This window comes from Doryrhamphus excisus, linkage group LG9, assembly GCF_037039965.1.
Source record: "Doryrhamphus excisus strain RoL-2023G ecotype Guam linkage group LG9, RoL_Dexc_Guam_v1.1, whole genome shotgun sequence".
Classification (NCBI taxonomy): Eukaryota; Metazoa; Chordata; class Actinopteri; order Syngnathiformes; family Syngnathidae; genus Doryrhamphus; species Doryrhamphus excisus.
The window spans coordinates 9,985,520-10,000,443 of record NC_136365.1 but is presented as its reverse complement, the minus strand read 5'-3'; the positions used below and the strand labels follow the sequence as shown (position 1 = coordinate 10,000,443).

At 40.0% G+C, this 14,924-nt stretch overlaps 1 protein-coding gene across 3 annotated transcripts in view; it reads left to right on the top strand.

The window, feature by feature from the left end:
• Window positions 1-14,924, top strand: part of ctnna2 (catenin (cadherin-associated protein), alpha 2) — a 228,383-nt gene that overhangs the window by 134,478 nt on the left and 78,981 nt on the right. For all 3 annotated transcript variants that reach the window (XM_078793385.1, XM_058046015.2, XM_058046014.2), the window contains 2 exons: window positions 4,268-4,348; window positions 13,675-13,827. In XM_078793385.1, the coding sequence (XP_078649511.1) occupies window positions 4,268-4,348; window positions 13,675-13,827 (234 nt within the window). The remainder of the gene's footprint in view (window positions 1-4,267; window positions 4,349-13,674; window positions 13,828-14,924) is intronic.

The following is a 14,924-nucleotide window of genomic DNA, read 5'->3' as shown; positions in this document are numbered from 1 at the left end:
TGAGAACAAGTCAAAACAGAAGCCATCCATGGCGCTCCAGCCAAGGGAGCCCATCGTATCTTAATGAGCATCTAGCTCCCCATTATCTGCTGGTAACCTGACCCAAACATGTTAGCACGATTATCAAACGCCACCCCGGGCTCTTACAAACACTTCCTCGCCCCGTCATTATCAGCTTGGCTTCCCCTTAAAGCCTGCTGAAGACATTGTACCCACATTGGACAGTAATTGCACCGCTCACTCCTGCCTAATTGAATTGACAAAGCGCCAGAATTGATATCATTTAACACATTGATCTTGGGACACATTGAGACAAAATATCCAATGCATCCTCCACCTGTGTAGTAGTTTGCCTCCGGTGTAACAAGCTATTTATTTAATTTGCAATGCTATTGCTGTTGAAGTATACCAGATTCATCCCTGTCTTATTGTGTTTTATTTTTTCTGCAGCATTGTCACATTTTATTGCAATAATTTCAAGATACTGTACTGTCAACACAGATATGTGGAGAACATGAATGAATGAATGAATGAATGCATGCAAATGTTGATCCCCTGTGCTATAGCTACAGTATAATAAAACATTATTCTGCAATAGGGGTATCTTCTCTCAGTTCACAAGATGATACACATGACTTTAACATTACTTTGCTCATTTTTCAACCTTTTGTATTGAGTTCTTCCAGAATCTACATCTATTCCAGACTGTTTTAATTTATTCCACCCATGATCCCCCTTCGGGCACGTCCACTTTGCTGTGATTGGTGGACGTGAGGGCTCTGGGTTTACTAACTGCAGACAGTCAATTTCGGCATAGTGGAAATGTGATCATTACATTTTTTTGCGGGACTACCAGACATCGGTGAACACTGTGGTTCTCGCCAACTCCTTGGACACTCCGACATGAATGCACTTTTCTCGGCGAGATCGCACTGCTTCTGGTTTCAGCAACAGTTTGGTAGATATTTCTTGTTCACTAAAACAGGCCCGTGTCAAATGTTGTTGACAGATGAAATATTTTTATCTTGCGGGTCTACCACTTGACTGTCTTTTGTTCCGTAATGCTCAGGATCTTTAAAAAATTTTTGAATGACTGTCTTACTACGTCCAACCTCAGCAGCAATGGCACGCTGTGAGAGGCCTTGCTTATGCAGCGCGACGATCCCACCAAGTTCAAGAAGAGAACGTTTCCTGGCTTTCAGGAGTGCATGATCCTGTGAATGCCTGACGGAAAATGAGAAATTTTGAGTAGATTTTGACTTTTGATGAAGTGCAAAACAACCTATTTCAGTTTATTTATGAAACGGTTCTGCCTTCACACACAATACTACAGATCTCATTCAGCCATTACAGGTTTGGGGTCAAAAAAGCAGTGAAGCATTTCAAAACGCGGTTTACCACGTAATTACACATTGTACTTCAGTAGAGTACAGCAGAGCGAATATGCTCCAGGGGCCCTCAACCAATTCCCCCAGCATGCATGCACCCTCTGTCCACTTGTCTCCTGTGTGGACAAGGATAACAGACAAACTAATATTTCTCTGGCTGCATTTTCCGTTGTTACGCATTCTTACTTGCAGGAACTGTTCCATATGATCTCCCTGGGTGAATTCATTCCGGGCGTTAGGAGGCTAATGGATGAAGGCAGCTGCGAACATTGTCACAGAAGCATAATTTGAGCATATCGTTACTGGAAAGAACCTAAATGCACATTCCATTCGATGGCAATCTGAAATGTTGCAAACAAATATACCGTATAAAAGACTCAACAGCCAACTGTGTTTGTTAATATGTAGTAGTCCACCTGAGGGAATTACACGTTACACCTGAATAGCAACACATTCATAAATATTCATTCATTCATTCACGAGTATCATCCGCACAAGGTTTGTGGGGGTGCTGCCTATCCCAGTCGTTGTCGGGCAAAAGGCGGGGTACACCCTGGACTGGTCGCCAGCCAATCACAGGCCACATATAGACAAACAACCATTCACACTCACATTCATACCTATGGACAATTTGGAGTCGCCAATTAACCTAGCATGTTTTTGGAATGTGAAGAAAACCTAGGCACGCACGGGGAGAACATGCAAACACCACACAGAGATGCGTGAGGGTGGAATCAAACTCGGGTCTCCTAGCTGTGTGGCCTGCAAGCAAACCACATGTGCGCTGTGCAGCATGCATTCATAAATATTCATATCATATCAACAGAAATATAACACTTTGACCTTTTTGTATGCAGGTTGGCCATAAATGGTCTTTTGACTTTGCCGGGCTGTACGAGTGTCTAAGTGTGACACATGGATGAACCTATGATTCATCATTCTTGTCTGCCTGGTAGAAAGTTTGTGCTTAGTGTTTTTAGATTAGATGCTTCGTATATTTAGGTTTGAAGACCAAACACAAATACTACATCTTCCATCTTCAAATTAAAAAATACTTTCACGGTATCAGGAACAGAAAATAACAAGTAGCCGCTATCTCCCTTTAGGCTGCCCATTTTGCAATGTTTTAATCTTCTTTACATTTATTTTTTAAACCTAACATAATCTTTGGTTGTGGGAAATGAAAACAATTATTGTTCAGAAGCAAGTGCATTTATGTTTTAAACAATGGGGAGATATGTTTGTGTCATTTAGAGTCAGCTCCTTTTTTTGTTTCTCCCAGTTCAATTAAGGTTTTTGATTATGCATTAAATTTAATATGCAGTGTCTTCAGAAATGTTCCTCTTAATCTCTTTTTTATTATTTTTTATATTTTGGCACTGAGTATCTCTAATCCTCTTCGTCCCACTGGTGCCTAAAGGACACATTAGTCTCTTTAGGCAACACAATGACTAATTTTGTCATGTCCTCTGCTTTGGCATAGAAGAGCTCATCTGTGCATTCACATGAGTGTGGTAGCTTGGATGCTTGTATTGCTTCTATGAGTGTGACGCACACTGAGGTCAGATACTAAATACTGAGTAAATGTCCTTTATTTTCAATTTCAATCATTTGTAGCGATGAGTACACACCTCTCAATTGATCAATGCAGTGTGCATTCATTTGAACCATTCACATAATGGACACACATTCATGAATTAAAAGAACCGTTAGCAGCTCACATAAGATTACATTTTTTTTCAACCAACACATATAAGACTACTATCACCGGCTTCGCATATGTTAGCAATAGTGGTAGTGAGTGGTAGTGGTATCGAGTGAGTGACCAAGTTTTGCACCTTGCAAAACGTGCCTCAAAAAATGTTGCATTGTGGAGGCGCTTTAAAAAGCTTGGTGTGGCACTTGGTGGCGAACTCTTGGAAGGGTGTGCTGAGTTTGAGGCTCGCAATGTGATCCTCCGTCAGTCAGTGGCTATAAAGCCCCGGTCCCAACATCCAGATGTAGGAGGGAAAATATAGGTCTTTTACTGCAGTTGTGCTTTTGTCTTCTCCAGCAAAGTCATCATCGGACGAAGATGTTACTTCCCTGCAAAAGCTGATGAGCTCGGGTTTGTCTTTATGTGGTGCAAGACTGTTGCATGGTTGCCTAGCAACTACACAACTAATTTTGTGTGCTGGTATTGCTTTGTCGGAGGATGACAGTGTCTCTGATCTGTTTATCATCCTGATATATAGGGACGATGGGACCGTTGTTATAGCATTGTTAATATTCAGGGAGTTAGCTACTCAGTGGTGTTACCATCTGTTCAGTAATACTAGTTGATATCATCGGGATTGATTACCTAAAAATCATCACATTGTGTCTCAAAGCTGTTAAAATTATTTGGGAATAATTTCACTTACATGGACGTCAGGAGGCATTACATTTCCAGGACCATCTTGTGTAGAAAGCATTTTCTAGAATTGTGCACATCTTTGTGTTGTTGTTTTGGCTTCAACGATCAACTGATTTGGTTTTAGTACAGAAGACTTCCTGTGTGGGTATTAGTCAATAATTCTGACACCGTTTGACACAGACACGTCCAAAGTCTGGCTCTTGTTCACTTCTGTTGAACAAAAGAGTAGTGAAGATTCCCTCTTTAAGCCACAAGCAACAATTGGCAATGCAAGGAGGTGATCCACAGGGAAAGTGGCAACTGCCAGATAGGTGCAGTTGCTAGGTAACGATGAAAAACGGATCCACGTGTCATGGCGCACTGACAGTTAGTAAATGTTCTTTGATGAATTGTATTTCCAAATGCACTGTACTGAAAAGGCCGCATATGCTTTGTTGAATCCATAGCAAAAAATAAATTGCTATTTTCTTGTCTTTTTTTACAGACCGGCAGAAAAGAGAAAGGAGACCCGCTGAACTCGGCCATAGACAAGATGACCAAGAAGACCAGGGACCTGCGTCGGCAGGTAACCAGTCTTAAATTATTCATTTCCTTCCATGACACAACAGAGCGTATCCCCTGCTGTTAGTAAATATTAGTAATACAAATAACTTTATGAGCACACGCTGAGGGTGAAACTGTTTATTCATGGATGCAAACATTGGGTTTTGTCCAAAATGGCAAATGTCAAACAGAGGGCGATTGAAAAAGACGACGCCATGAGTCAATCACAGCGGTACTCAACCAGGGACATGACTGCATATATCACATAAAATTGACCTGTGTTTCATTTTACTTGTTCTATTTCCTAGTTTGATAACTCACTGAGTGAATTGTTAATTCTCGATCAGAGAATTAACACAATTAACAGAATTCCCACTGATCGTCATGGGAAATGGCTATTAGCAACTCCAGTTCTTCCTGTATTTTGTACCCTGCTCCCTGTATGCGCACTCTATAGTGCTACAGAGACTGCTTTTGTTCCTTTACGTACACAAAATAAACACAGTTAGGACACTGATAATTTGTTACTTATCGCTTGCTCTTCTGACTCTTCAACACGACCAAGTAACGTTAAAAAGGCGTCGAGCTTCAGCAGGTTTGTCGGCTAGTCTAGTTGTATACTGGCCCATGTTCACAAAACAGTCCAGCGTGAAATGCCATTGACAAATTAAAATATTTTTTCTTTTGCTGGTAGGGAATCAGGAACTCCAACCACTTGTGCCTGATGTTTTCCTTGTTAGCAACACTTCCTGTGAGACATTGTTAACACCCTAAACAGAGAAGCAGAGCTTGGGGCAGGGTAGTGAGCGTATCTGGCCTACAGTGCACACCCATATACTAAAGAATCCTGTCAATCTGTGACATCACAAACCACAAATTTCACCCCGCCCTCTGAAACCAAGCATTCAGCGCCATCCCAAACCTCTTGGGGCTCACTTCTAAATGCTTAATGTCATTATGTGAAACATTATGTGAATACAACATTCTAACTACACATATAGGTTAGAAAAGTGCCTAATAAAGTCCTTTTAATATATATTTTTTTCAGACATAGTTCCAAATCATGGTTAATGGTGATTAATTAATTTGAAAACTATTATTTTTAAAATTCTATAATCATTTGACAGTGGTAATTTTTATATCTCTGGTTCATATGTATTAACATTTACGGGCTACCAGTGCTCGTGCTCGTGTCAGCTTCCGGTGGTGTTTGTTGACAAGTTAGTCATCATGTTGAAATGGATCAGAGTGAATACTTGATGCGGCCCCAGCCTCACCCACACTCTACATCCATCAGAGCTCAGTTGAATTGAGTTTGACACCCCTGCTCTAGATGTTGCAGTGTATAAAACGTATGCCTAATTTCTAGGAACACTAAATATTATTTGACTAATCTCCTATGCCAGAGACTGCTGTGGAAAACTGAGAAGTATATTCTTTATTTAATGTTGAACTCTGTTTTACTTTTAATTTTCAACACCCCCAACAACAAAACAATGTTTTATCATGATGAATAAAGAAATTGAAGAGAAATTAAACAGATGTTTTGACACAAGGAAAGGGAGAAACACAACACGTAAAGCACAAGATTACTCTCCCTGAGCACTTTATGAATTTCATATTCAAAAAATGCATTGAGAAAAGGTTGGCTGATATTCAAACTGAATGTCAAACATTTAAACATTTTTTTTTCTTCCCATGCAAAAAAGCACTTGAAACTTTGGTGTCATGCTACATCTTTTTCGACTTGCACAGAAGAGTTGCGACCTTGTCCTCTCCCAACTTTTGAAGACCAGGGAATTATTCCAGATGGGAAACTATAACTCCCTGCTTCCCAGGGGGGCATTTGATGAGGCTGCCTGACTAGCTGGCAGGCGGTACTCATTTTAAACAGGATGTTCTATTGACTCAGGAGTTGGCTTGACAGAATGGGTGCACAGCACGCATATAGGCATTACAGAGCTTTGATAGTGTAATATACCACCATTAGGAGTCATACCGACTCATTGAAACACAGGACCTTCCATTGGGGCGGAGCACACCTGCTGTATGGGCATTTTGAATGCCTCCACCTCTTTTGTGGAAAAAAGGAGGGATCAATTATTGAGCAAACAAGTGCAAATGACAGTCTGCATTTGGGAAATGAAAACAGGTTAGAGTGAACACGCTATGTGACACTGCCAGAAATGTGCAGCATTGTTTTATCTGGCATTCCGCTGTGTATACATACAAAAGAAGGCAAAGCTGTTTGTTTTCCACCATACACTGCTGCAGGTGTCAACCTTGTACTCCCCACTTGTAAAAACTCTTCCTTAGAGACCACTATTGCCTCACTAATGGGGCATATTCAACACATTTGTATAGTAAAAATAGAATATAAAAATAAACTTTTAGGTGGTTAGTTTTTGTTGTTGTTGTGTTTTGCCTCTGTAATCACTCTTCATGATCTGTGATTGACCAATAACACACAGCAACCACCTCTCGCGAGACTCTGCTAGGAGCTCAATGATGCCTCGTTCACGTACACGGTGCAATTGGGAAGTTGAAAACGTTTGTCACAAATCGGCGTTTGTCACAATTCCTTTTGACTTATTTCTTCGGCTGATGATATAAAGTCAGTTAGAAAATTGCTTGTTTTTTTTAGTACTGAGCATGGAGCTTTTGAGAAAAATACAGCCAACAAGGCTGACAAATAATTTTCTTGGTTGCCATGTTTGCATGAATCACCAATTTCACACAGCTCATTAAAATAATTAAAGACTAAAGTCTCAAGGATCACTTACACACATACACAGTACACATATTGGTTAATAATAAACAGTACATATAGCAACATCTGATCAATTCATGTCCGGACTTAATATAACGTTCTGGTTTGATGAAACCACACCCTCTTCTGCCCCACCCACACTCCGAGTATGGATACAGATAATTTAGATGGGTGAACAGCTACCGATACAGATACAGATACAGATACAGATACAGATACAGATACAGATACAGATACAGATACAGATACAGATACAGATACAGATACAGATACAGATACAGATACAGATACAGATAGTGGTGTACTCGCTCATCCCTTCCTGTGACCCTAGTGAGGGATGGATGGACGGATGGACAGATGTTTCTTTCAATATAAGACCTTCCCAGGGTGTACCCCACCTCTCGCCCAAAGTCAGCTGAGATAGGCTCCAGCATACCGCTGCGACCCCAGTGAGGATAAGCCACTTAGAAAATTGATATTTTGAGTTATAAGCTAATATGAACAAATATGATTTATGTTAATTTCAACTAATATGAGTGAATAGTTACAGTGTAAAATATGAGTTAACTTTGAGACTTCCACATTTGAGTTGATTTGTTTTATTTAGAAACATTCTGTGATGTCAGCAAAGAAGTGTTCACAGCTGGAGAGCAACACAGTTTTTATCATGTGAGTTCAGAGATGTGGATTCGAGTCACATGGCTTGGACTCAAGTTGGACTTCAGTCATAGTTTTGATGACTCTGGACTGGACTAATCAAAGACAGCTCTACATGGACTTTGACATCAATGACGGTAGGCTTGACTCAGACTTTAGTCTGATGACTTGAAAACACTTGTGATTTTCAGGGAATTCATTCATTCATTCATTCATCCCAGCTGTCTATGGGCGAGAGGCGGGGTACACCCTGGACTGGTCGTCAGCCAATCACAGGGCACATATAGACAAACAACCATTCACACTCACATTCATACCTATGGACAATTTGGAGTCGCCAATTAACCTAGCATGTTTTTGGAATGTGGGAGGAAACCGGAGAACATGCAAACTCCACACAGAGATGGCCGAGGGTGGAATTGAACCCTGGTCTCCTAGCTGTGAGGTCTGCCCGCTAACCACTAGAACACCGTTCCACATTTTGATTTGCAGGTATAAATCTTTAGACCCCGCATGTAAGACGACAACGTGTTTTTTTTTTGTCATTCTGTTCAGGGTATGCTGCCTTATTTCTGGGTCAATTCTCACATAAATTAAAAAAAAAAAAACATATTTCTTCAAATAACGGCTTCCACTCTAATAGACTATAATAGCCTTAATTCATCACCAGATGCGTCACATCCACAGCCGACATTTTGTTCTTCTTCAGGCTGCGGACCAGTTCAGACTGAATCAGTAGCGTCTCTGATGGATGCAGCTATATGTAGTACACTCCAGTTACTGTCAATTGCTTCAAGACGGTATTCATTAACAATCAATTCACTGATTTGCATGCCCGTCCATGGCTTCCATATTCATATACTCTCGAGAAAATTTGGCTTGCACTGACTGTAAACACTTGACGTTTCTACTTTTAGAAGTATCATACACCTACAGACTGAAATTTGATGTGCTGGAATATTTTAAGCCGTCAGGCCCTGTGAAAGATTTGCAGAAGAGTTGATGACTTAGCTGTGACTGCTGTGGAGCAAAAAAAAATATGTACTAATATAACTTACTTTATAAGCTCAAACTTTCATTTTGGGTGGGGGTTGAAACTGCAACTGTAATCACAAATGCAAGTGCAACAGAGGTCGAGGAAATGTTTACAAGGGCAAAACTAGAATAAGCGATGTAACTGACTGCACGGATGGACAAGATTTGTACAACTGAAAAGGTTGAGGATTGCAAATGTCCTACAGCTGAAATTAGTATGCAGTCAGTAAGCAGGTTGAGAAAGTTGTTTGGAATGAGCCATGTGTTTTAGCCCTTATCATTCAGTGTGTAATGAATGCATCTATCACGTCATCTCTGCGGCCCTACTTTGACTGATGGGGCATTCTAGGATTCCCCATGGCACCACTCCCTCACATCTCGGTCTCTCGTGCTCCTCGATGGGATGTTGAAATCATTTCCATTGTGCCATTAGTTCACTGATTGGTGCATCTGTTCCTAATTGTTGTGGGTTATGTTGTTAAGGCAGAACAGCTGCCACAATCCACAAATTCAAGATTTAGGACAAAAAAAAATTGTATTGTGTCTTCAAAAGTTTAGAGCTTGCTGTGGAGTTGCATATGATTGCGTCACAAACTATTGAACATTATTGGTGGTAAAGTTCTGTTCTGTCTTCTGGAATTAGGGCTATAATGAAAAAATATGTGATTTTGCACAGTAAAAGTTGTAATGTTATTAAAATTATAGTTTTAGAGGAATAATGACGATTAAAGACATCATAGTATATCACATACGTAAATTCATGAATGGTGCAACAGTGTTGTTGTTCACCAATGACCCTAATAACACTTCTCCTTTATGTTCCTTACTTTTATTGTACATTACTCCTATAATCCAAATTCTAGTAGATTCCTCCACTTTTGAGAGACGTGGCACTCAAACAGTCACATGTTCCAGGTTGTCATGACTTCATGTCGAAAAAAAATATTTTTTATGGACATGATAGCGCCTCTGACCCCTCACCCTACTTCAGAGGTCAACACATGGTCTCCGAACACATTCTCCAGGCATGCGCCCCACTCCTGCTCAAATATGACGGGCAGTCCATTCATCATTAAAAAATGATGACCAATAGCCAACTAAAATAGCATGTTCTAGTACTATCAACAAATAAGGCAGATAAGTGTTCATAAATATACAAATCCATCAATCTTCTATGCCGCTTAATCCTCATCCTGTTCGCGGGGGTAAGATGGAGCCTATCCCAGCAGAATCTCAGCGGGTGGTGTCAATGTTTGAAACTCAGAACTAATGCACTCATGAAATTATGAACTGGGCTCATTCAGTCAGGCATGAACATAGCATGACTAAAACATGATAGATTAGAAGTATCTAAGGAACACGCCATACCCCCCTCCCCCCCACCCACCCACATAAGCAGCGCTTTCATTGCAAATTGCATAGTTACAATCCAAAGCTGAAAGTTGGAAATAATTGCTGACTGTAGACGCACCAACATAGCAAGCTTTCTGCTGTACAGAGAATAACATTAACCGTGGACTCATATCAATAATGGTAGAAAAACTGATATCTATAAGAAACTATGTTTAATTTTTATTTCAGGACATCCCTACTAAAAAGGTTGTTGCAGGTGATCTGATAGAAAATATCATAGTCACGCCGTTAATGTCAGTCCTGCTGACGATCAGTCACTCCACCTCTCTACTCTCCTTTCTGTAAGCATGCCGCACTCCCTGATAGATATCGTCTATGAGAGTTATTACTTGATTTTTGATTTGCTCAGGCTGTTTCCCCTCAGCTGCGCGACTCCAACCCTTCATGCTGTGATTGCTTTTGACATTTTAATAAGAACCGTTCCTATGCTGACCCCAAGGTACCCCCCCCAACTCTACTATGTGCTCTGAATCACAAGAACATCCGGCAGAAACCAGTGTAATGTCACTGTAAACTGTCAAAAGGGAGACAGAAATCAGCATTTACCTTTCAAACACGCAGTAAGTGCCCTGGTTTAACCTTTAGTTGGAGTGTAGTTGAATTGATGGCGAGAATATGCATAAACACCACAGTGCAGGTCAATAAATGACAATAAAGATGCCCTTAGTAGGATTTTTATTGGGAAAGTAACCATATCTGCAAACTTCATTGGAAATTGCCAATGCCAGTAGGCAGTAGGACCATGTGATCCATCTCAGATTAGAAGAGTAATGGTAAAAATGAAAGATGACACGTTTCAGGGTTGAGGGTTTTCCCTTCCTTGTATATATGTTACAGCATCTGACCAGTTTCACATTAATGAGTCCACCCTTATACACCTACTACTTCATCAAGGACGGCCTTGTAAAACAAACAAAAAAAAAAACAGGCTTCACTACACCTCACAAAATACTGCTATTTAGCCTCACTATTTGGCATACATACACATAAAATCATGACTGACCTTGCTCCTTTGTATCAACATGCTCAGTTGTGGTAAACTTTAAGCTTTTTGTTTTCATTGATGAAAAAAACAAAAAGAAACAAGCATATGCCAAAAATAGCATGAACACTGTGTCATGTATATACAGTATGCTGCATGAAATATGGGTTGGTCCCTGCAATATTTTAGCAGTGTCTGTGTCATTTGAAGATTGGTGCCAAAAAAGGCCATTATTGTTAGTTCAGTAAACGGCATCATGCCATGTCTATCATGTGAACATCTCCGGGCACTGGGTATGGTGACCCCCAATTAGAAACCCGCATGAACACCACCAGGATTGCTACATCCGGTCGTAATCCCCGTGGGACAGGTTTTGTTGTGCCAATCATACACCCGTATCAACAGCCCCACTGTGGGTCGACACAGTTTTGACTTTATGTTTGGCAGGTGCCATTTTCTTTTGTTTGTTTTGTGTTTTAAATTATTCCAAAAACTTTAGATTAGTTTTTCTGTATGCCAATATCCTAAACAAATGATTCATATGAGGAAAATACAGTTTAGGGCTTTGTTGACAAATACGGTCACAAAATTTCTATTAACTGTCAGTGTAAATAATGTCTAAAAATAATTTATGTTTAAGTATTTAAATTGGATGAGGAAAACAAAAAACAACAAGGGTCGCATTAATGTTTCTTTGTATACAAAGTACATCCCCTTTAAAGGTCTACAGGTGAATACAAAATCAAATGTAGGTATAGCATATCTTGAAAAATATAACAGACACATGGGTAATGTATTTGTTATGTACATTATGTTTCAGGCGATAATTTGGGCACAATAGTAGCGGTTTTGCTTTGGACACCCCTACCATATACATTACAAAAATTGTATAAAATTTACCTACGAAACAGGGAAATGCAAACATGCATCTGTGATGATTAGTTCATTTATCAAGTGTGTAAATTATTCCTTAGTATTATCCCAACGTCAGCATCCTAATTACAAAAGCTAATCACACAAAAAAAAAACCACAAAAAAAGCACATATACTTTTCAGGACATGCCACACCTTTTCTTTCTGCAAACCTGCTTTTGAGATAGTATACTGGAATTGTGAGATTTATATCTACTCACATCCCTCCCCGCCAGATAAGTGGATAGCAATGATGCACAACTGCACTGATGGCAATGAAACATATGCAAGTTTCGCCTTTCCAATGAGCCAAAGAATATAAACCACCGTGTTCCTTACCTGGCACTGCGGCTCTGTAAATCACTGATCCAGGATTATGCAGTTCTTGATAAAGTAGTGCTTATATACTATATTACATTGGCTTCAGGTTGTTTACAGCTTGAGCGGCCGTGTCATGCCGACTAGACTAAGCTAAATCTACTTTTTTCCTGATGGCCCTAATGGTGTATTAGCTTGTCATAAGGCAATCATTCTTTCTTCTTCTTTTTTTTTAGCTAAAGATTGTGTAATTATTCCAGGGAAGTACCAGACATGCATGTTTATTTTTGTATTACGTTGTGAGTCCCTGACACATTGTGCGCATCCATGGGTTTAGAAGATTGATGTTGACCTGAATTGTCATGGTAGTATATGTCTGCACATTATGTATGTCTTTAAATCCAAACAATTACAATTTTAATTTAATTCATTAATTCATTTTCTACCTCTTATCCTCACGAGGGTCGCAGGGGTGCTGGAGCCGGGGTGGACTGGTCGCCAGCCAATCACAGGGCACATATAGACAAACAACCATTCACACTCACATTCATACCTATGGACAATTTGGAGTGGCCAATTAACCTAGCATGTTTTTGGAATGTGGGAGGAAACCGGGAACATGCAAACTCCACACAGAGATTCCCCCCCCCCCCCCCCCTCCCGGTTATAACTCAGAGGAGTTATAATTCAGATTTTATTGTTATTTCACTGGTTTTGACACATGATTTTTTAAAGATACATTTCATCTTCCACACGAGTTGTCTTGAAATGAAATGCTTAAATTTCCAACAAAATATTAACAGTAAATATGCGTTTGAGAGAAGCCTTGTTTTCCATTATATTCCTGTGTGCCTTTGTAGGGGTCTCGCATGACTAACCCCATCTGTCGATATGATAAAGCACCTGTCTGTCTTGCTTTCTGTACTGTTCCCTGCAGCATCTCATCAGATATCCCAGTGAGTACCACAGGGGTCCATTTACTCTCTCATGAAACAACCGGTCCCTTGCCACTTGGCAACAAAATGATTCCATAAACAAAGATAAAAGTTGCAGTGTCTTCCCCTCGTAAAAAAGCCTTATGGGGAAAATTACGCCTTGTAAGCAATCTGCACTCTGTCCCAATAAGAGTTACTTTTTACTCTCTCGCTCTCGCTGTCTCTGTCTCTCACAAAGTTGTCCACAATGCAATGTAATCATCACTGATTGAAGTCATATTAATGCGATGACCTGTTTGACACCCCCCATCTCTATTCTATTGCAGTTGAGAAAGGCGGTGATGGACCACATCTCCGACTCATTCCTGGAGACCAACGTCCCTCTGTTGGTGCTCATTGAAGCAGCCAAGAGCGGAAATGAAAAGGAGGTCAAGGAGTATGCCCAGGTGTTCCGTGAGCATGCCAACAAACTTGTGGAAGTAAGTCTCTCTTTCTCTCTTCGACATACACAACTACTTTTTCATTAGCCATGTGTAAATATTGAGCTGCTCAGGGTGCTTGGAATAAGATTCGAACTGATCACAGTCTTTATCAGGTCGCCAAATGCAAACTAGACCTCTGTTTAATAATGATTTATGCAGTTTATACACATTAGATGTATAGACACTACACATATATGCTTTCACCTAACCTTAGTGTTTAAATGAGATAGTGGAGCTACCCTTTCAATGGTAATAGTTTAATTCATCTTGAACATGCACACAATCACAGTGAGCACAACACAATTCACAATTCCGCATGTCCAAAAAGGAGTAGGAAGAAGCAAAGTTCAATTCTACTCCTCATCAGTTGCATCAGTTACCTATATATTTGTAGTTGTCAGAGGTACAGTTTGATACAGACCATATCAAATCATATTGATACAGACAACATTATCGTATGTGCACACAGTTGTTCAGTTGTCCTCTTCCTTATACTTTGTAAACATAAAATGCTTGTATTGTTTCATTTTAGTACATTCTTTGATTTCCTTACTTACATACTGTAAAAAATGAAGTAACATGTCTCCATGTATTTAACTAACAAACCAACTACAGTATGTGACATAACCTTTGTGACACTTCTATACCAGAGTCAGGAATATACTCTTGACAGCGCCATACATGCTCATGACATGGATGTCAATACCGGAAATCGCTTTGGCATGTGTGTCAAGGCCGCTCTCCTTGTTACGTATTCAGTACTGTATATCTCACATCGTTGTGCATGTAGTGCTTAAGTGGTGGCTTCTGAATAAGGTTAATGAAAGCCCAGTAATGCAAGAAAAGACATTGAAGAAAAAAAATGGAGCTCTCACAAACACTGTTGTTTATTGTTTACTTCCAATGGGAGAATAGCCCCATTTTCATGTGACCCACTTTACTTCATTACTTCCTTATTTAACACTAGTCAGTGGTAATGGCAATGCTTTTATTTTTTGATTGGCAAGTTGAGGAACACGTTACATAGCATAGTTCAGTAAGAAGCAGGTCTTACTCAAGTTTAACCCTTGTCCATATCTAAGCAATTATAATAG